Here is a 22,533-nt window from a genome sequence, read left to right as displayed (position 1 = left end):
GACTTTTTCCATGGTGCATATGTGGGTGGAGTTGGTAAATGAATATATATTTGAAGGCGGCCATTGGGAGAATGGAAGACATCCCAAAATGCTTGGACTATTTTGGTTTTAATAAAAGGAGTTTTGGCTTCTAATTCTTGTTATTTAATTAGAAAGTGGTGGTTGTGAGATAAAGATGTTGGATGCTTTGATGAAGACACCTTACTTTTTCAAATATTACACATTCCTTTCGAAAATTATTATTTTTACATAACTTTTGCATAACTTATGTATTAATGAAGTTTTGAGCATCAATAATAGTTACAACTCTTCGAGAAATTAATGGGTAGTTTTGCTAGTGGCTACATACATTGCCTCAAGTTAGTCACCTAAGTTGAAAGAATCCCTATCCGCCTAAGTATAGATGGCCAACAAGAAAATGCTAGAATCCTAAAAATAACAAGTGGGATAATTAATCTTTAAAAGTTAATTACATGTCTGGATTCTCTAAGCATTTGTAATGATCTATGTACACGCGATTTGATTGGCGATTTGGTATATGTTGCGAATAGTGAATAAATTGACTGTGTTTCGGTGGTGAACTGGTGATCGCGAATCAATATAATTGCAATTAAAAGGGAGGTCGTATGCTATATTGCTATGTTCGATCCCACCACAATTGATTACCAACTTTTTTTGTTTCTGACCACGTTTACATGAAAATTGATAAAAGTCACTTAAAATTTAGCTCAAAAATACTTTAAAAACAATGTGAATATGACATATAATTTTTATTAGAATTTCTTTCTTGATTCTATTTGCTGATTTTTCTAAATGTCATCAACTTATCATTATTATATTATTAAAAAGACATGTAAGTTAATGAATTAAAAAGATGTATCATTATCCCATATTCCCATCTACATCTAATATTGTCAACTCCAACTATGATCCTTCTTATTTTGATTTATAACATTAATCTTTGTCCGTTTTCAAATATTACAATTCATATCGATACTGACATGAATATATTAACCAAAATGATGAGTTTTAGTTTCTTAATAATTATTGGTCTCTTGATCATTAGACTTTAATTAAACTTGATTACAAGCATATTTTACGTAGCTAATGTAAGATTGTTAGAAAAATAAAAACATATATAAATACGTAGTTTACATTATTGTGTTTTCTACTAAACCATTTTCCGTTGTTTTTCCATATACGATAAACAACATATTATATAGTCTCTCTTGTGATCAGGAAGTTGTAATGTTCGCCATAGAAACGGTACTAGAAAAAAATCTTTAAGAAGACAAAATTAAAAATTAATGAAAAATAAATCTAAAAACGAACAAAATATTGGAAACCTATAAGAAAAATTTAAAAACTTATGAAAAATTTAAAAATACATAGACAAAATTTTAATTTTGATAAGGGAATCCCCTTGCCTCCCTTTAGTACCGCCACTGGTTCCCCATATAATTATTATTCTAAACGCCATTTTTGTTACCTCGAATAACCTAAACTAACAAATTGACATGTCAAGTTATGGTTATGTTTTCAGTAAGTATAAAAAATATAAGTTAATAATATCATACGTGTAAGTCTATTATTATGTGTCGTTCATTCTTCTATAAAATGACAATCTGATAGCTCAATTCGTTTTACAACTTTAAAGACACTTATCCAAACATCATGCATCCGTTTAATCTCGGCCACCACAAACATGTTTTAACTTAGACGACTGTGGTTAATGAACTGGTCTCGTGGGCTAAGAGATCCAAATCTAAGTCTTTTCTTTTTAAGATAGACTTTGAGAAAGCCTTCGATTCTTTAAATTGGGGTTTTATTGATGATGTCTTTATGCAAATGGGTTTCCCAGTAAGATGGCGAAATTGGATGAAAGGCATTCTAAATTCATCACGGGCTTCTGTGTTGGTTAATGGATCTCCTACCCAAGAATTTCAATTTTCTCGGGGTGTTAGGCAAGGGGATCCATTATCTCCTTTTATTTTCATCTTGGCCATGGAGGTTCTAGGGGATCTATTATCTAAGGCCGTGGATACTGGTAATTTATGTGGCATTGCCACCCCTAACGCAGGTCCGGTTGTTTCTCACTTATTATACGCCGATGATGTGTTGGTACTTGGCGAGTGGTCAACAAACAATTTTATGAATGTCATTCGTATACTTGGATGTTTTTATTTGATATCCGGTCTTAAAATGAATCTATCAAAATCTAAGTTATTCGGGTTGGGGGGCTCGGCATTTGAAACTTTAAGGGCAGTAGCTGATATAAATAAGGTCTCTATGGGTGAACTTCCCTTTACTTATCTAGGAGTTCCAATTAGGGAAAATATGAATAGAGTGAAAAGTTGGGATGAAGTAATTCACACAGTGGAAAACAGGTTGTCCAAATGGAAAGAATTGTCATTGTCGATCAGAGGAAGGGTAACTCTCATCAAGTCTGTGTTGAATAGTCTACCTATGTACTTCTTATCTTTGTTTAAGGACCCGAAACAAGTTATTGCCAAATTGGATGCCATTAGAAAACGATTTCTTTGGGGGAGTATGGATGAGAAACGCAAAATTCATTGGGTGTCATGGGATAGAGTCATTGCCCCTAAGTTCTCTGGTGGTCTTGGGTTAGATTCCATTTAGGATATTAATGATAACATGCTTGTCAAATGGCTATGGAGATTTAATACCGAAGATTCCAAACTATGGAGAAGAGTCATTGCATCCATACATGCACATGATAGCTCGACTAATGCATTTCCGACTGCTCGCTTTTCAGGGATTTGGTACAATATATGTCAGGTTAGTAGAGTTCTTCTCAAAAGGAATTTTAATGTTTCTCGATTCATGCATTTGAATCCGAATGAAGATCAATCGTCTTCTCCAACTTGGGTATGGGATGTTGGTGACAATGATCAGACCTTCACAGTGGCGTCCGTTTTACAAAGGTTGAATACGGAAGAGTACTATAAGTTTGATTGGAATAATTGGTTACCTAAAAAAGTTAACGTATTTGGCTGGTGGGCTGAAATGAATCGGCTACCTACTAGAGATAATCTGGTGAAACGAAGGATTTCAGTGACTTGCGACCTATGTCTGTTTTGTAATGAGGTGCAAGAAACTCCTGTTCATTTGTTGATATCGTGGGCCTTTGCGTCCACTATCTGGCAGAAAATTGGGAATTGGTGTAAGCTCCCTCCGATTTATGCCTTTACTATTCGTGACTTGTTGGAATTACATTTGTCATCTGGGCTACAACCAGTGGCGAGTTCTATGCTCCAGTCGGTCATCCTCATTACATGTTGGATTATATGGAGAGCAAGAAATGATCTTGTCTTTCAGGGGGTATCATCGTCCATCTAGAAGATGTTCGAATGGGTGCATTCACTTGGGTTTTTATGGATCAAGAACCGAGGAAAAAATGTTCCAATTTCGTGGATACACTGGAAAAACTTCTCTTTCATGTAAAATTTTCATTTACATATATGTAATGTATCTTCTTGGTGTATGTATTCATTCATGGAAGTATTAATAAAGGAAAATGATAAATCTTCCTAACTAATCCTCCGAAAAATCCTCCTAATATATCCACTTGTTGACACATGTAATCTATTAATTCTCTTTCTTAATCTCATCCCTTGATTTTCCAGATGTCATGATCCTATTAATTAGAAAGATTTATCATCTTTCTAATTAGGAGGATTGATCATTACCCATTAATAAAATAGCTATTCGAAAAAAGGAAACTTAGACGACTTGAACCAATTACTTATGTAAGATTCGCGCGCGTGTCGCTCAATACACATACAACTTGCGTGAACGCCACACACGATTCACACCCACCTCTCATATCATCATCATCAGCATCATCATCAGCATATATATATATTTGTGAAAAAAGATACAAATAAAAACCTACTCAATTATCATCCTAATAATAATTTCATAACATTACTTTTTATTTTATTTTATGAATAACAACAGTCCATCAAAATTAATGGACACAATTCTCTACGATGAACTCCTACAAGAAATATTCCACCGCCTCCCACCACCATCATCTTCCGCCGTCTCTCTTACCTCAAAACGGTGGCTCCACCTTTTCCGTTCATCTCTCTCCTCCCTCTCCCTCCATCTCTCCACCAACAACCACCACCACTCTCTCTTCACCTTTCTCTCTCAGCACACCTACCTCTCTTCCCTCACCATCACAACAACCACCACCACCACCACCACCACATCCTTCTCCGACAACCTCTTAACCACCATCTCCTCCACCTGCCCTAACCTCACGCGCCTCCATCTCTTCAGCGGCCCTGTCTCCTCCCCCCACATACTCACCCTCTCCACAAAACTTACCTCTCTCTCCATCATCATTTCTAGACATCATTTTACCCTTCACTTTTTAGCTCATTTCAAAAACCTCAAACACCTTTCCCTTTCTATAATTGGAAGCTCCAACATCCAAATCCCCAAACTACCCTCACAGCCACACTCACAATCACAGTTGCAGCTAAACTCACTTTCCTTATCCGGAATTCTCAGCGGCGATTACCCACTGAGCTTCCTATGGAGTAACACGTGTCACCAAACCCTAACAAAACTCACATTCAATAACTGCCAAGGTGTAGGCGATATTTATTCGTTTTCGTGTCTTTTTAAAACACTGGAAAGCCTTAATGAAGTCGAGTTAAAAACTTGCAGGTCAATAATCAGTTTAATTTTATCTAAATTAACCGAAAACGGCTGCAGGTCTTTGTCGAGTTTGTTAATTTACGACGGAGGGTGTAAAGAAAGTCTGCTTCATTTTATTCGCGAAACGAATAGCATTAATTTGAATAAGATTGATTTCCGGTTGCCATTAGACTTATACGACGATCATTTGTTTGAAATCGGACTTAAATTTAAACAATTACGTGTTTTAAGGCTTCAAAGTTGTTCAATGGTTACAGGGGAAGGAATTAAGTCATTAGGATTAGCTTTAAGTCATTATTGTCTTCAAGAATTAGGATTAACAAACTGTGATGTGATGATTAAGAGACAAGGTGGTTTTCTGGTTGACTTGGCTCAGAATATGAAAAGGATTAAGATACTTGATTTGTCTTATAATCATATGTTGATGGATAAAGAGTTTGTATCCATGATAAGTTCGTATAGCGATTTACGGATACTCAAGCTCAGGGGCTGCACTAGGTTGACTCATGTGTCCATGATTTCCTTGTCTAGGAATTGTAAGCGGTTGGAGAGCGTTGATTTGGTTTATTGCCACGGGGTTCGGGTTGAAGGGGTTGAGTTTGTGATATTGAATTGTTCGGAATTGAGAAAGGTTCAAGTCGAGGATTGGAAAGTGTCTCAAGTTGCAACAAGATGGATGGCGGATAAGTTTATTGAGTTGCAACCCTGATCAACAAACACAGGTATTATACTTGTAACAATTGGATATATATTTATGAATGAATGAATGAATCTGTGTGTATATGTTTTTTTTTTAAAGTAAGAGTCTATATAATGTATTTGTGCAAATATCTAATAATGTGTTATAATTTATAAATAAACTCGTCAGCAGCAGTGTCATTTGTATGTTCATTCATGCCCCTACTACATATTCTCCACTTTGATCCTTTACAATAAAATCGTTAAATGTTGCTCAACTTGACAAATATATGTATATTCAAACAAGTGAGGTTAAGTGTAATTTGTGCTATGTAGTTGTTACTTTGATTTAGAAACTAACAGGGATGGTAGGATTCAGTTCAAGTATTATGAACAATTTTGATGGTTGCTAATTTTGGTTTGCTTAACTAATTTTTCCAATAAAGGCCGAGTAATCCCAACTCTCTCTTTCTTCGTTTGTTTATTCATTCTAACGAGATTATTTACAAGGGAAGAATACGCTCAGTGAGGTGTTTTGGGGTCTCTTGGAGTCTCGGGGGTCGGGCTGACCTGCCACTCAGTGTCGTACCCGTCGTGCGTCGGATGTTGATTTGGATTTGGGACCTTTTGGTAACAAACATGGACCGACTTTATACCTGTCTGTGTATGTGAAATTAATTAGAGTCTAAAAGATATACGGAGTACTACATAAGATGGTCAAGGGTCATCGACTAACCATAACAAAAACTCACATAAGTCTTTGATTCATCTTTTGATCTACAAAGTAATGTGTGAATAACTATAGTAAAATATTGGATGAACATCTCTCCAAAAAGTCCGGATATCCATATCAGACACTGGTCTAGGACTCTATAGGTACCTTTTCTTGGATAGGATGGATGTTGTATTCTTGTACAAAGGCACTTGCAGGCTTTAGGCCTTGTTAAAAGATTTATGGCTTATAGAATGGGCCTATGGGCCTAGGAGACCAGTCTTTTCTTTGTACACACATAAATATGGTGCAAAGTAGATTACGAAACAGCTAGCAGCCTAGCATTGTATGTCTCGGTTATATGTTTAAACAAATTGATTTATAAGTTTATGCTCAATACCATTGATATTATGTTAATTTAATGCTACTGATGATATTATCTGCTAACAGAAACTTCAAGTTTGAGAATGAAACACGGTAACAACAATTTCACATCATTGCAATTTCTTTTTACTGACAATTTATTTATAATAAACTCATAACCAAATTATATTCTCAAAGTTGTAATGAGATTATATTTCTTTAGATGAATGAAAAATGTTTTTCTTTAGATGAATGAAAAATGTTTTGTTCAAATATATATTTAGATGAATGCTTTAGCCCACAAAAATACGAAACTTCATGTGTTACCTTTTACAATTCATTGTACATTGAAATTCCAGTATTGATTCCCTTTCCTATGTACTCGTAATACTACCAAACATCGAGTTAAATGATGCAACTTTAAGTACAATATAATTGCATACACCTCGGCGTGTTTCTGAACTTTAAGTACAAATCAAAAGAGTTTTTGTCTAAAGATTTTACTTTGGGCCTAAAAAGCAGAGCAAAAAAACAAAATAATAAAGGTCCTACCGAGACTTGAACTCGGGTTACTGGATTCAGAGTCCAATGTCCTAACCACTAGACCATAGGACCTTTTTGCTATCCATGTTAGGATTATATCTATATATATCTACTGTTCTTCACGTCTAAAAAAAGAGGAAGTTCTCTGACTATATTATAGAGTGGATCCATCACTATCAAACCATACGAGATACGACATTGGTTTTAGGATGATAATTACATTCTTTTCGAAAATTTATAGATATTTTTAACATATTATTTGGAGTGTTTATTCCAAAATCAATCTGAATGTGAAGAGGGAGTTAGATATTGCTAAAGATTAAAGTTGGTATTTTAACAGGTTCCATGAAAATTGTACTCGTGATAGTATATAGTGTTAAAGTTTGGCATATTCCAGCTTGGCATAATAGTCCACATCAGCAGCAGTTTTCTTATGTTTATTTAAGTTATTTTATGTTTTACTTATGCGTATTAGTAGGGAGAATAAGTCATAGAATATGGGTCAGTTAGTGGTGATAGTGGTCCATGTTTTTAGCAGTTATTTTGAGTCATGGAACGATGGGTGTCATCCCAAGTTCTATAAGTAGTTAGTCTGCAATTCACTTTTATGTGTTCAGTTTTCTTTTATCAATAGAAAAGCTCCTTTGGTTTGAGCAAAATAAGGTGTGTATTTTGTTCTTTTCTGTTTTTAGTCTGTTGGCCATTTTTGTGGTCTGTGTAGTGCGTGTTTGTTAATTTGTTATCACATTGTGAGTCAATTCGGGTATAAAAATCAGCTCTTGATTTATCATATAGTAAACTAGAAATGGGTCGAGTTGTTAATGTCATTAAAGTATTAAACTAGCATTCACAGTCTTACTAGTCAGAATATAATTGCCTGTAAAACTATAAAAATACATAAAAGTTTTAACTAGTCAAATTTATATGTCGGTTTAGAAATGACGATGTAGACTTGAGTGACAAACTTACTCTTAGAAGTGGTACAAGAAACTACTACTTTGATATGTTATCCAGTTTTTCCATTTTGTCATTCCCTTTAAGAAGTAAAATTGTTTATATGGGAATTAGTAAAAGGCCCACGGGATAACGACTATGTTTGTGGTATGAAAGAGTAACGACGCCACGACGGTGTTAATTGTAAGAGCCGATGAAGTAGACTATGTTTAGACTATGAATAAAACAAACGGCATAAAGTACAGGGACAATACTTTTGTATACAGCTAAATTTACGTACCACTTGATAACTTGGATATAAAAAAGGAATTTTTTTAACAAGGAATTCAGCGTCATAGAGAAAGCTAAAACAAGGTGTACATCTTACAAAGGATCGGGGTTGTTGTAGATTATAACATCATTTATCATTTTATTTTGTTGGGATTTACTTGAAACCAAATTTGAGGTTAGCTCTAATAGGAGTTGGGACTTAAAACAAAGGCGGTTCTATGATGTTAACTAGGTCCACAGACCTACGTTAGATCAGAAATTTTTATAAAGCATATACAAAATTATGACTGGACACATGTTATTCAAGAATTTTGACTTAGGTAAATTATAAAGTAAGTCTTTTAAAACCTTTGAAGTAGACAAATTATAATTAGATACACATAGTTTTTGTTCATAGATCCGTTAATTATAAAAAAAACAATACAAAGAGATAAACGAGTTCTTCTTTTAATCCTAATCGTTTATTAGTAGAGAATACCACCAAACTTTTAGAGTTTTAGTCACTCTTTCTTTCATTTTTAATTCAAAATTTATAATCTTTAAAGCACTAAACTCGTTAAAAGATTTATTCAAGCAGTGCTACTGTGTAATAATACCCCAACAACTAATTTAATATGAGTGGTCGTTAGAGGAAGCTTGAATTCGGGAAGAAAAAGAAACCAAATAAGATTTACCATAATCGCTTTCTATATTAAGAATTGTACATTAGTAAAAACCCATTTCATTTCTATGTAGTTATGATTGTGGTCGTAATAGAAGTTGAGTTAATGTTATGACAAAGTAGAACTAGAGAATCTTATGAATATTTATCATAATTGTTAATATGTATTTTGTGAAAGAACTCATTTTGTGAAATAATTTCGATTCAATATATAATATATGATGTGTCGTGAAACCAGGCCCTACCCGTTATTATATATGAAGAAAAAAAAAATTCATATATGTTATTTCCAATCTACCAATTATCAAATGTGTCGTTGTTAAACAAAAAAAATAAATATCCCCAAATAAAATTTAATTATCATATATTCTATTGTTAAATTTGAAAATCAACATATATGTCAATGAAATATATCAGATATGCCCCATTAAATTAATTTAGTCAGAATAAAACATAAATTTTTTTAAAAACTATTAATGAAAAATTTTAAATTGACAGTTACACACATGTTTTCTCTTGTTTTTATATTTCAATCCATGGTTTTTATCCAAACCATGTAAATTTAATTAAATGTTACTGACATGCTTATATAGATTGATATTTTTAAATCCGTTATTCATTTCAATTCATGGTATATAGTAAGTGTTGCGATCATGGTTTGTAAGCGACTCAACCATATGTGATGCTTTTATTTTGGTTTACTAATTAGTCTTCACGACAATTGATGAGAGAACTCATGAATTAAAAGAGAGAGGATAAATTTGAATTTAAAATTTAATGATAAATTTAAAGTATTTGATATATTTCAAAAACATGTTAGCTATATTTCAAATATAATGACGACATATATAACATTTAACAATGTATTTGGGCACATATGGTTTTTATTACTTAACAATGGGATATTTCATATTTGAGTGTATTAGGAGTAGCATATTTGATATTTAAATATATAAGAGTGGCATATATGATATTTCAAAATTAAATTGGACAAATATGATATTATGTGACTTATCAATGATATATATGAAATTATCCCAAAAAAATTTGCCCAACCTAAATTTAGATATAACCAAAATGAAAGAAAGTCAACCTATTCCTGCAATTGCGGTCAGTCTCGCTACCTCTTTAGTTGCCGCCCCACATGATTTTCATTCTTAGATATGCCACTGACTTAGAAGGCAATGAGCTAATGTGTTAGTATCCCTTGTATTTATGTTACATTTATGTTCTTGTTTTCTGTTTTGGATAGGATCGCATTAGTCTTATGTTGGTTAGTTTCCTACTAAGCATTTTTTAAATAAATTTGTAATGCAATTAAAAAAAATATATATAAATACACATTGTGTAAGTTGCTAACACTTTTCCACTAAATGAAGGGATTCAACCTATTCATTGCCAACCCTCTAAACGGGTATCTTTCATATTAAGGTCGCGTTTGATAAACTGAATGTGATTGAATCTGATGAAATTGAAAATGAAATTCTAGCGTGTTTTATTGTTCAAAGATGATGGAATCTCTTTCAGGTTGGAATGCAAGCATTTCATTATTTGATAAAATCTCTATTACTTGAGGATGAGGAAGGAATTTCATTCCTTTTGTTACTTGAATCTTCAAAAAATAAAAAACATTCCGTCAAATTCCAACTAATGTTGACGTGTATGGGTCAGTATTTTCATTATGAGGTCGCTGAACAGTTTTTATTATACTAACAATCATAAAATTAAACTATAAATTTAAATTACATCAGTCTAGGATTATCGATTACTTTAAAACTAATACATAAATTTAATACTAAATATATAGAAGTATAGAACTTTATTGATATTGTAGGTTGTCATAAGTTCATAACCACCTTTAACCACCATGTAACCCTATCACTATGTACATCTTTGTTCCCTTTGGCTCCCTTGACGGGTACAAAAGGAATAAATTATGTTGGTTTTGGGTCAAAATTCCAACGTCTCTATCTTGTTGCATACGTTAATTCATAAACTCATAAAAGTACTTTCTTTTGGTCCAAAATTACAGCTCATCGAAATGCCACATATTATTTGAATGCTTTCCATCGTATTTGCTATGGGTTTGTATCCTCATTTTGGCTTTGGTAGTTATTGTTTCATCTTTTGCGACAATAACAAGCAAATAAATTAAGGGCCCAATATTAGAAAATAAAAGTTTATGATGATTTTTCTACAATACATGTTCAGACACATTAATTTAATAATATTTTGTATTCAAATTGTATATGGGATTTTCATATACACATGTATTTTGTTCAAATTTCTTAAATAAATATTAAGAAAATACATAAACCTCCAAGTGGATAACAAAGTACAAGCTCAACAAGAAAATCATAAAGTTACTGACAGCAGTAAACAGAATCAAGCGGATACTCAGATAAGTGATCATTCATTTTGTAACGTTAAACCTCCATCTACGCCCCCGACTTCTGATCAAAAAAAATGCTGAAGAGTCTTGTTTTACGTGGCCTGATTATGTTGGTCCTCTTACCGACGAGCTGGATCCTGATAAATGTTGGAGTTATAAAGATCCAGAAGGAAATGTTTAAGGATCGATTTCTCTCGCACAATTACATAAACGGAAAGATTATTTTTCTAACGATTTTAAAATTTGGAGATGTTATGGGAGCGTAAAGGCTACCGTTCTCCTACATAGTGCCTTAAAGAGACGAACAAAGAATGCGGGTTAGATCTCTTTGCATTTGTGGTATAATGCAACGGGTGTTCGGTTTCTTTCATGGGAGGTCTTTCCTTTAACGTTGCATTGGGATCTTCATTCTGACTTTACTAGATGTCAGTATTTTGCGTGTTTGTTTTGTATCGTTAGAATTTATTATGTTCCTTTCTTTGTTGGATCGTGCCTTGTACTTGCTAGTTTCTTACTAGTTTTTTTAAATAAATTTTTAAATGTCGTTCTAAAAAATATACATAAATAAAATATTAATATTAAAAGATATTAAATTGAGAGGCGTGGATAGTAGAAACTTGGAGAACAAGGAGAAAATAAAAAGTCAAAAACACAAGAAAACATCCCGCGTACTTCGGGCGGGATAGTTTAACAATTTGAAGATTTTATTCCCACCAATTAGAAAAGGGGTAACTAATATAAACAGGCACACACGACTGACGACATTGGGCACCTGCCTTTTTGTTGTAATCACTAAAACCGCATTATACACACACACAAACTGATATTGAAAAAACACACATACACAAACTGATATTGAAAGGGGTTTCACATTTGCTGTAATTGATTAAACGATTTGTGAACCTATATAGCCATGTAGTGGACTAGTGGACACAATGACGCATATAATAACAGTCATTGAATAAGTCAAGTATACCTCTTATATTATGGATAAGAAGCTTTTCATACTACTTTAGGGGTAGATCTATTAGGACTGGTATGACTGTTATCCTTTTATCCTGGTCGCTCATTCACTTAGCTGGAAGCACGCATTCATATCTGTCTTGGTAAGCAAGATTAGGTTAATCTTCCTTGATTGTGGACTAATTTTTTATATTAACTTTTTACGATCTATATAAGTTTGGAAATAAAAAATGTGGCCAAGTTAATTTTTCACGGAAAAGTTGAGGTTTTGACTTTCCAGTGTATGAAACTTATCTAGTAACTTTTTTTTTTAACCGACAAAAATATATGGAATACTATTAAATTATCATCTAGCGAGATACTAGAAAATATGGAAAAAATACAAACACCAATCATTAGGAAATATAAAATTATACCACAACCGAGTAACATTCCAAACTTTTAACTTATAAGGTTATAGAAAAGATGAAAAAATATCAGTGGTACAAAGCTAATTCCCCCTTTCAGTAGGGGCGAAAGGTTAGACTTTCGAAAGTCATCAAACAACGGTTCATGTAAGTATGGCATTCCCTCTTGACTCTCCTAACATCGAGCTAAGTGATTTCGTAACCTTTTCTCAGATGGAGCAGAAGTGGACAAACAACACTTCCTTTCCTTGCATTAGCGCCCCCTTTTCCACATTCACTTCAGGGAGAGAGCAAGTATAAATCATAGCTACCGTTTTACTGGCTCTAGTATTCACCACCTTTCAAGGAATGAAATATTATCAAGCGCCTAAAGTCAGATACAGATTACACCAAGGCTTGAGAAAGATCTACACAAAACAAATGTCAATTTACCGATTTTCACTCTGAGGTGTTTTTAACGCAAGTTTAAAGAAGCATTGGAGACCTTAATAATATGCATAAACTGGACATTTAATGTCCCTTATGTCTTTCAGACAAATGTTAGTCACTGATTCGAAACCTTTAAAATCCATATTGGGAAGTCCTTACCAATGAGGTGAGGCATTAGAGTTTTCTCTAACATTTAGTTGGTTTTCCTCCAGAATGGTAGTGAGATTTTCACCGTCAGTCATGCCCTTGGATTGATTGTGTTGGTGACATGGTCGATCTCTACCAGACGATGAATAGGCATGCCGCTAAATCCAATCACCACTGCTGTTAAAAAAAAATATGTCATAAAATTACATTACATCAAATGGTAAAAAAAAAACAACTTTTTATGAAATAACATATATTAAAAAAATCACCATGATGAAAAGGGAATCTTAGTACCTTGGATTCTGTACATTGGATTCTTCATCGTTTAATCACTTCCCTTAACTATTCCATTAATGTAGCTTCCACGTACATAAAGGTTTTACTTCAAACTTTCACTCGAATGATCTATGGCATTCACCCCAGTGTGTGTCCATGAGACATGAGTCATTCATTCTATCATGGACTACATTTGCCAATGGTTTAATCTTAAAATTTTACTTCTCATTTTATTTCTAAAAATTCGCATAGAATAAATTTGGTTGAACGTTAAGTAAATTGTAGCTATATTAATGAGAATGATTGAGGTTCAAGCTACCTCATTACAACAATATATAATCCTCATGGTATAAGGTACGATGTAGACATGACAGAGGATTGTTTTTGTAAATACTTATTTTTTTTATATAAACAGGATACTTTGATCAGTTTGTAAATTATATATATTCAGTCTTGAATAGATTGAGTATATAAGATGAGTGAGTTAGTTATAAGAAGTGCGTATAATTAATAGTCAAAGGTAGAGAGTAAAAAAAAATATTAAGTCGCCCATGTATTAATAATACGAGTATCTATCTATGTTATCTCCAATTGGGGTTATCTTTACACATTATTTCATATCCTTGTTTGTTCTATGTTCATAATGTTGGAGCATGTTTGTCAATGGATATCAATTAGGGTATATATCATATTTATCATTAACTAATTGGTGATAGTGTAGAAAATGAAAGAATAAGTAAAGATGTTTGTATGATTGAAATTTAAAAATTTTATAAGAATATGACTTAACAACTAAAAGACATTTAAAAACGTCTTTTTAATTGGAAATAGGCTAATGTTGTGTTTAAAAGAAAATGTTGTGAATACAGTAAGGGTAGGTGGCCACGTACACATGTCTTATTTTCCAATATATCCTGCATTGCCTCGTAATCTCGTATTGTAAGTGCACACACTTCCACATATATACGCCTCCTAGTTAGTCATATCATATGTCATGTTATCTTCGAGTAATGGCGCGTTCAAAAGAAGTATATATATATATATATATATATATATATATATATATAATATATATATATATATATATATATATATAATGGGTAATACTCCGGTGAGAACACTCTTAAAATAAGAACGGTGAGAACATCTTAGAAACATCATTTTGATGCATTAAAAGTCCATAAAATTAACATAATGCATAACTAATTATCTTTATTTAAGTGTTTAACAACAAATTCATCCGTCAAAATCGAAATAATCATGTTTTTTGTTTTGTGCATCCATCTTGGATGCATATTCATCAAAATGATGCATCCAACAAAAAACGTGATTTTTTCGATTTTGATAAATCAATGTGTTGTTAAACACTTAAATAATGATAATTAGTTATGCACTATGTCAGTTTTATAGACTTTTAATGCATCAAAATGATGTTTTTAAGGTGTTCTCACCGTTCTTATTTTAAAACTATTCTTATTTGATTGTCATATATATATATGGTAACACTCCGGTGAGAACACTTTTAAAATAAGAACGGTGAGAACACCTTAAAAACATCATTTTGATGCATTAAAAGTCCATAAAACTAACATAGTGCATAACTAATTATCATTATTTAAGTGTTTAACAACACATTCATCCGTCAAAATCGAAATAATCATGTTTTTTGTTTTGTGCATCCATCTTGGATGCATATTCATCAAAATGATGCATCCATAAAAAAACGTGATTTTTTCTATTTTGATAAATCAATGTGTTGTTAAACACTTAAATAATGATAATTAGTTATGCACTATGCCAGTTTTATGGACTTTTAATGCATCAAAATGATGATTTTAAGGTGTTCTCACCGTTCTTATTTTAAATCTGCTCTTATTAGATTGTCACTATATATATATATATATAGGGGATAGGAATATAAGACTGTCGGATATTTAAGCTTATGTGTGGAACACTCAAATGTTATTTTTTTTAGTCCATAAAAATTATGGGGGTCATGCATTTATTCATAAAACAAGAAATAATAAAATATTAGTATGTGATATCCACTAATTATCTTTCTTAATTATGCCGGACAACCTTATATTCCCTTTTTCCATATATATATATGATAAATCATTTTAACCAAATAGCCTAATAATCTTTCTAAAACATTAATTAAGAATATGACATGTGATATCCACTAATTATCTTTCTTAATTTTGTTTTCTGATTTTTTCACGCGACATCGTCTCATAGTTAAAAAAATTATTAGGCTATTTTGTTAGAATGATTAATTATTTCTATATTGGTTTAAGCATACAACTCTTTTCTCCTCAAGAAAACCTTATATGCCGGGGCGTATTCGTTTATGATTACAGGATATTCAATTACACTTCGGGTCAATTCCAAACATCCCTTGGTTTGGTCTTTCTATATTTCCGTTTGAATATTCACTTCAAATTTACTACTTTTAAATTTAAATATATATGGGTCGGATGAGAATAGTATGTTATCACTTAGAGCCATTATATTCCCGATTCATATTTTATATTCTAATAATTTGTATACTTTTAATCATCATATGTACACACACGACTCATACAAGATGTGTGTTGGGATTGAGTAGAAAGTTTAAGATAAGATTGATTATTAGAATGATACTATAATATTGTATAAAGACGTCACGCAAGTCCAAACTTGGATTAATTTATACAGTGTTAGGTTACTCAATCCAATAATTCCCTCACTAATTGCTATTTAACCATCATTCATCCCTATAAGCTCTTTATTATTATACTTAAAAGTTAAAACACTTTTGATTACCTCCAATTTGCCTTCTTATATGTACATGCATATACATACAAATATATACACATACGTACAAGACAATATAGCTATATTTATTCATAAATTAAGTTTGTGAAAATGAAAGTTGTTACAAAAATTTATATACAAGTTTTCTTTATTGTATATAAAACACAAGTGCTTTTTTCTTATTACCGAGGGGGCTTATAACACATAAGTCTTAGAACACTTTAACAGATTATGTGTATGGCTATGCATATGCATGAATATAATGTGTGATGTTAACATGAGATCGAAAGAAATAGAAATACATAATCGGGTGTATATACATGTATTGACATGAAAGTTATTCAGGAAGTTGGAATTTATTAGATAATGAAAATAGTATAAAAAGGGGTATGATGAAACAAAGGATAAGGCCTACTAAAACAAAAACATACATTGGATTCTCTCAATCCTATACTCTGTCTTTACCGCATAATTTCACATTTTTTTTCTATATCTGACAACTCATTATTTCATTTTTTATGAGTATTATTTTCGTCATCAGAATCATCATACGTACTTTTTGAATTTGAAAATTTTGGGGAAAAAAAAGTAATTATCTAACATCAATTAATTTTGGCATTATAGCTTTGTTTATTGACGGTAAAAATTCAAAAGACAATTACTTTTTTACTTGCGTAGTAAAAACTATGTCTTGTGTATATACATATATGAAAACAAATGAAACAAAAATTACCATTGATTTGTTTTCATATCATCAATGTCTTTTTTTTCTTTGTTTGAATGGTTGGCTATTTTGACCAAATATTTTTGTGACTAATTGGTGTTGACTCCTATGCACCATCTGACCAAAACACGTGTGTTGACTGTCTTCCTCTTCATTTTCATAACTCCCATTCTCACCAAATTGGAGAGGCATCATTTCTTATACACCGCCACATGTAAACCCTTGGAGCAATTTATTTATTTATTTTATACCTACATCAAAAACCCTTCTTTTCCATTTATATTCTTCAACCAATAACATTCAAGTTTCAATCTAATAGTTGTGTATTCATGACTGAATAAAAATTCAAAATAAATCTGATTATTGTTAAGTTTCAAATAGTTAAACAAGAAACCAATAAAAAGATCAAAAAACATATTCTAAATTAATAAGAAATACATAGTAAACAATACCATTTCAAAGCATATATTGGGTGATAAACCCTATTGCAAAGTTACCACACTTACAAACATAAAACTCAAACTTGGCCATAAAGGCCTCTTTTTACCTCTATGGCAATATAACCCATTTTCCCTTTTGGGTCTAGAAGATTAAAGTGCAAAAACATCATGAAAACCATAAAACATCAAAAACTTGAAACAACCCATAAAAAAATAACAAGACTATCTCATTAAACCAAAATACTAAACTAAACTAATTAATAATAATGTACTACTATATTTGTACATCCTTCTAAAACAAACACTAATCTAAAAACTAAGCTAACAAACTTAAACTTATAATCTAAAACAACTATTTCTAGTAAACAAAACAAAGATGGGACACATTGAAAACCCCTAAAGATTAATTAAATATACCAAAATATTTAATTTGCTTTTGAAAGGAGTTTGAATAAAGAATCCAAATCTGGTGAAGTAAAAAACTCCCTATTTCCAGTATTGTGACATGTAGTCACCGGCCGGCGTTTCCTTGGCGGCGCCGGACACGGCAAAGTTTCCGGTATCCTTGAGCCTTTAGCCGTCGGAGTTGTGCTGCCGGAGTTTGAGTTATTATCAACATCATCTTCTTTAATTTTCTTTGTAGATATTGACTTCAAAGGACCTCTTGCAATAACCCATTTTTTATTCCCTTCTAAAGATTCACCATCTTGGTTAAGCTTTTTTGAAAAACCCATATCGGAAACAGAATAAAGATTGCTTTTTGGACTAAAATTAGATCGAAAGATGAAAACTTTAGTGAAAACAAGAATATATGCTTCAAGAAATGAAAATGAGTGTGTTTGATTTTTTTGGAATAAGAATAATAAGAAGAAGGCCTTTGAATGGAGGCGGTAAAAGAGGGATATAAAGAAAGAGAGAAAGAAAGTGTGTGTGTATCTATATATATATTTATATTTTATTTTATAAGTATATATATTAATATAAATGAGACCCTAAAAGAAAGAATTTGCTTAGGATGCTTCCTGCCCGGAAAATGGCGGGCAGCCAATCAAGAAAAAACTTTGGCGCCAAAAAATGGCAACGGCTCTCATTCCCGCGTTTTGGTGAGTGAAATATTTTTGGGTTTCCAATGATGGGCTGGGATTGGTCATAATTAGACGGTGGAGAGGCCCGACAGTGGCTTTAGCATTTTGGTGCACCTGGCCCAGTGGTCAGAACCATCAGGTTAGTTTGTTTTTGCGTAATGTAGATCTTTTTACTTGGAAAGTTTGGGCCGGGTCAGTTGAATATTAGACTCAAAAGTTTTTTTTTTTTTTTTAGCACAGGTTCGTGTCCAAGCAAAATACGACACATAGACACATACGTCTAAAGTTTGTAGTCCAATCTTCTGGCATGTTACTGTTACTATAATATCTTGGACTAGTTATTGTAGCACAAACTAACAATGTCACCGCATTTATTTCTTGAGGATATGTTTTGCTTAGGTTTTTATATATGTTAGCCTTATTTTTGTGTTTTAAAGAATAAAAAAACTTTATTAAGAAAAAAGGAAAAGAATTAGACATATGACGATCATTGCTTACGGGGGAACTACCTTCAAATGAGGGGTAAACATGGCTATGAGTCCGTTCAACTCAATTAGTGTAAATTTTTTTGAATTACGTTAGTTTTTCTAATAGTACTATGAGTCAAATAAATTTGGTATATCGGTCAATGTGAAATTATGGATAACTCTAAACTTTTGAAATATATTATAATAAACCTATAGAGATGTGTTTGTGTCACTAAATGAGAAATGAAGAGTGATAAAAGTGATAATACTCCGTATTCAAAATTTCCTTGTTATCCACTCCTCGTTGGCTAGTTATTGTTATGATATGAGCAAAACCAAAATGGCTAATTTGTTACTTGTTGCTTGCATTGGAAATTGGCATGTACACTTCATTCTGACACAATTCATGATTGGAGTAAGCTTGTTAATCGAGGGGATTAGGGGATGCCACTAGAGTCCACTCAACATTTCCAGATTTGTATTGTTAGTGGTACTCCGAGTCTTCCACTATTCCGTGTTGACCATGAATGTTGTATAATATTAGGGGTGTTTGGTATGATGAAATGGAAATGAGAGAAAGGGAATGAGAAAGATTTTCCTTTTTTGTTTGCGACGAAGAAAATGAATGAGAAAGGAGAAAGAGGAATCAATTTCATTCTCTCCGTTCTTTACAAATTGTAGAGAATGAGTGAGAATGGAAAAACAAATTTTTTTTTTTAAGATGTTATATGTAATAAATGTATTATTATTTAAAATTTTATTTTTTATATATATTCATTCTCTGTGGGTACCAAACAACATAATTCATTCTCTTTCCAAATACTCATTTTTTTTCTCACTATTTCCATTCTCTATTATATTTCCATTCTCTATGATTCCCTCCTACCAAACACCCCCTTAGCTTCCATGATTTATTCCCTTCTATAATTTTTTTACTACTCGTTTCTTTTTTTATCTATAAAATACTGAGTGTATTAAGTGACTAAATGTATAAATAATGTTTATATGTATTAAGTACAATATTAAGTAATTAGTGACTATTTTTGTTTATTAAATAAGAAAATTATGAAATTTGTATGAATATATCAAGTTCTTGCCTATTAAGTCAGTTAAATAAAAAATAAACATGACCTTTCATCATCTCGTAGTCATTCATGAACTCATCCAACATAATCTCACTTCCGAAGGAGAGAAGACGACTCATCCAAGTATCCAACTAAGTAACGTTCTTCTTCTTACTCTGCTTTCATCACTTCATTGAAATTCAATATTTTATTCTTGTTTTCAAGTGTTCAACAATAAGGAGACCCAATTAGCATTCGAGTAAGACAGAGTGAGGTAATAAAAGTAACGAAAAAAAGCAAATTATGTTCCGATATTAACCATCTCCAAATTATGTGACAATAACTTGAGATTTGGTTGTAGTAGTATTTGTTTGAAACTTACAATTTTGAAGCATACACATTGTGTTTTTTTGAAAAATAGATTGATGATATAAAAATTAATAAAGCTTGGGTAGTGTTTGTTAAAACATATATACTCAATTATACTTAATTTTGGATATAGTAAAAGAGATAAGTCACTCACTTGAGGAGGGACCTAATAATTTTATAAATGTTGTAATTTTTTTGTGAGTATAAAATCATGTAAGAAAAGTTACAACATTTGGATCAATACGAAATAATATTTATATCAATATTTTTATTTTATATTACTAATTGTAATATAGTTGTTATTAGTAATTGTAATATTACTATATTTAGGATGATCATTACTGTTATTAATAACTGAAATAAAACTATATTTAGGATACAAATTCTTCTAATATAAACTTGATCCTACAAATAAAATTTCAACACAAAAATCTTTGAAAACCCCATAAATTAGCCGCTATTTTTATTGTTCTTAACGACCATGGCTAACGAAAATAAAATTAGTTTTTTGCGAGACATCCATGAAAGTCGTTCAATTGTGTAATCAAAGTTAAAATATTGCTTCTCTAGAAATGTTTGTATGAAAGAAACCACTGCTACACCACCCAACTTTGATATGATTTAGCATTCAGTATTAACATTTGAATATCTCAATTGCTTTTATTAAGTACGAGAGAAAGGTACCCACGTGTTACGGCGGTGATGGGGGTGGCGATGGAGATTGGCGGTGGCGCCGATGGCGCCGGTGAGTGGTAAAAGTTATTGATGTAATGTGGCTAGAATATATGGTACATTATGCATTAGAATGTGTACATTATTATTGAAATTTTAAGTTCAATATTAAAAAATCAAAAGTAGATTTGCTTTATAATTTAGTATAGGTATATTTTTACATTTAACGTAGAATTTTTTATTCTTATATTTATGTTCCATATACTTATTCTTATATTGAAAATATTATATAACACGTGTATTTGACACGAGTCTAAAATCTAGTATCCAACTAGATTTTAGGCCCGTGTCCAACACTAGACACAAGACTTACGACATTATTAATATTATATATTAATATATGTAACTCATAAAAGTTTATAAGTTCAAAGTTGAAGATATATGTAGATATTATCTGTTTAATTCAAATGCGAAGAATGTTAAGTTAATAGAAAGAAACTAATGTAATAAAAAAACATTCGAAACATATACCCTGCTTCATCAGTTGAAAGACTTTTTTACAGACGACATTTGTTGTAATATCTTTTGTCTTCCCATCTTTGTCACATATTAACACCTTAAAGCCCCTTCTCGACTTAACTCGAGATAGTGCGATGTACAATTGTTCTTGTGTGAAAGCCGGACTTTGAAGATAGAAACCAATTTTAATAACAATGTAAAAATAATTATTTTAGTTATTTGTTTTTTATTAATTAAATAAAATTATGTAAAAACTAAATGGTGATATTATCGAGAATCAATTTGATGAAATCGATCGATATAATTAGTTAATAAGTCATAAGTTCAACTGTCTCTATTAATATTTTAATAATACAATTACTATTAAAATCTTGATATATTTACATTAAATTTAATTTATTGTTAATTAATTAATTAATTATATATATGATATAACGTATTATTGGATATATATATTAATTATTATTTTATTGGATTAGTATCAGCTATTATTCTATCGGATATATATTAACTATTATTATTTATTTATTATAGTCAAATTATTGGGTAAAAAGTGTAAATTTGTTACGGAAAAAACAAAAAAATGTAAATTAAAGTCAAAATTAAAAACAAAAGTCAACATTAAGAAATCAAGAGCTATGATTGGTTGATAAATTATTAGAGCAACTGTGCTTTAATATAATAAAAGATTATCTAAAAAATTATTATTTCGTTCATAAAATAAAATAGTCGTACAAAATTATATCTAAAACAATAATCACAATTCAGAACTTTTTAAATTAAAAGTTAAACAAATACGGAGTATAATATTTTGAAATACCCAAAAAAGTAGCGCTTCACCACCGCGAAACTCAAAAACATTTCGAAAACATATTTCCCGCCGTCACTCGTCCTCCCTCCTTTCCACCGC

General features: G+C 31.6%; 1 protein-coding gene and 1 non-coding gene across 2 annotated transcripts; one reads left to right on the top strand and one right to left on the bottom strand.

Annotated features, from left to right (window-relative positions):
- The first annotated feature begins 3,927 nt into the window (after positions 1–3,927).
- On the top strand, positions 3,928–5,595 carry LOC122578748 (F-box/LRR-repeat protein 4). The gene has a single exon (XM_043750775.1). The coding sequence runs from the start codon at positions 3,968–3,970 to the stop codon at positions 5,399–5,401; it is 1,434 nt and encodes a 477-aa protein (XP_043606710.1). The 5' UTR covers positions 3,928–3,967; the 3' UTR covers positions 5,402–5,595.
- A 1,393-nt stretch (positions 5,596–6,988) lies between these two features.
- On the bottom strand, positions 6,989–7,060 carry TRNAQ-CUG. Its single transcript has one exon. It is a non-coding gene; the product is annotated as a tRNA-Gln (tRNA).
- Positions 7,061–22,533: the final 15,473 nt, after the last annotated feature.

This window comes from Erigeron canadensis, chromosome 8 (assembly GCF_010389155.1).
Source record: "Erigeron canadensis isolate Cc75 chromosome 8, C_canadensis_v1, whole genome shotgun sequence".
Lineage (NCBI taxonomy): Eukaryota > Viridiplantae > Streptophyta > Magnoliopsida > Asterales > Asteraceae > Erigeron > Erigeron canadensis.
This window is presented reverse-complemented; position numbering and strand designations above follow the sequence as displayed.

Coding starts and splice junctions, on each gene's coding strand:
- LOC122578748 (XM_043750775.1), top strand. CDS start 3,968: ATGAATAACAACAGTCCATCAAAATTAATGGACACAATTCTCTACGAT.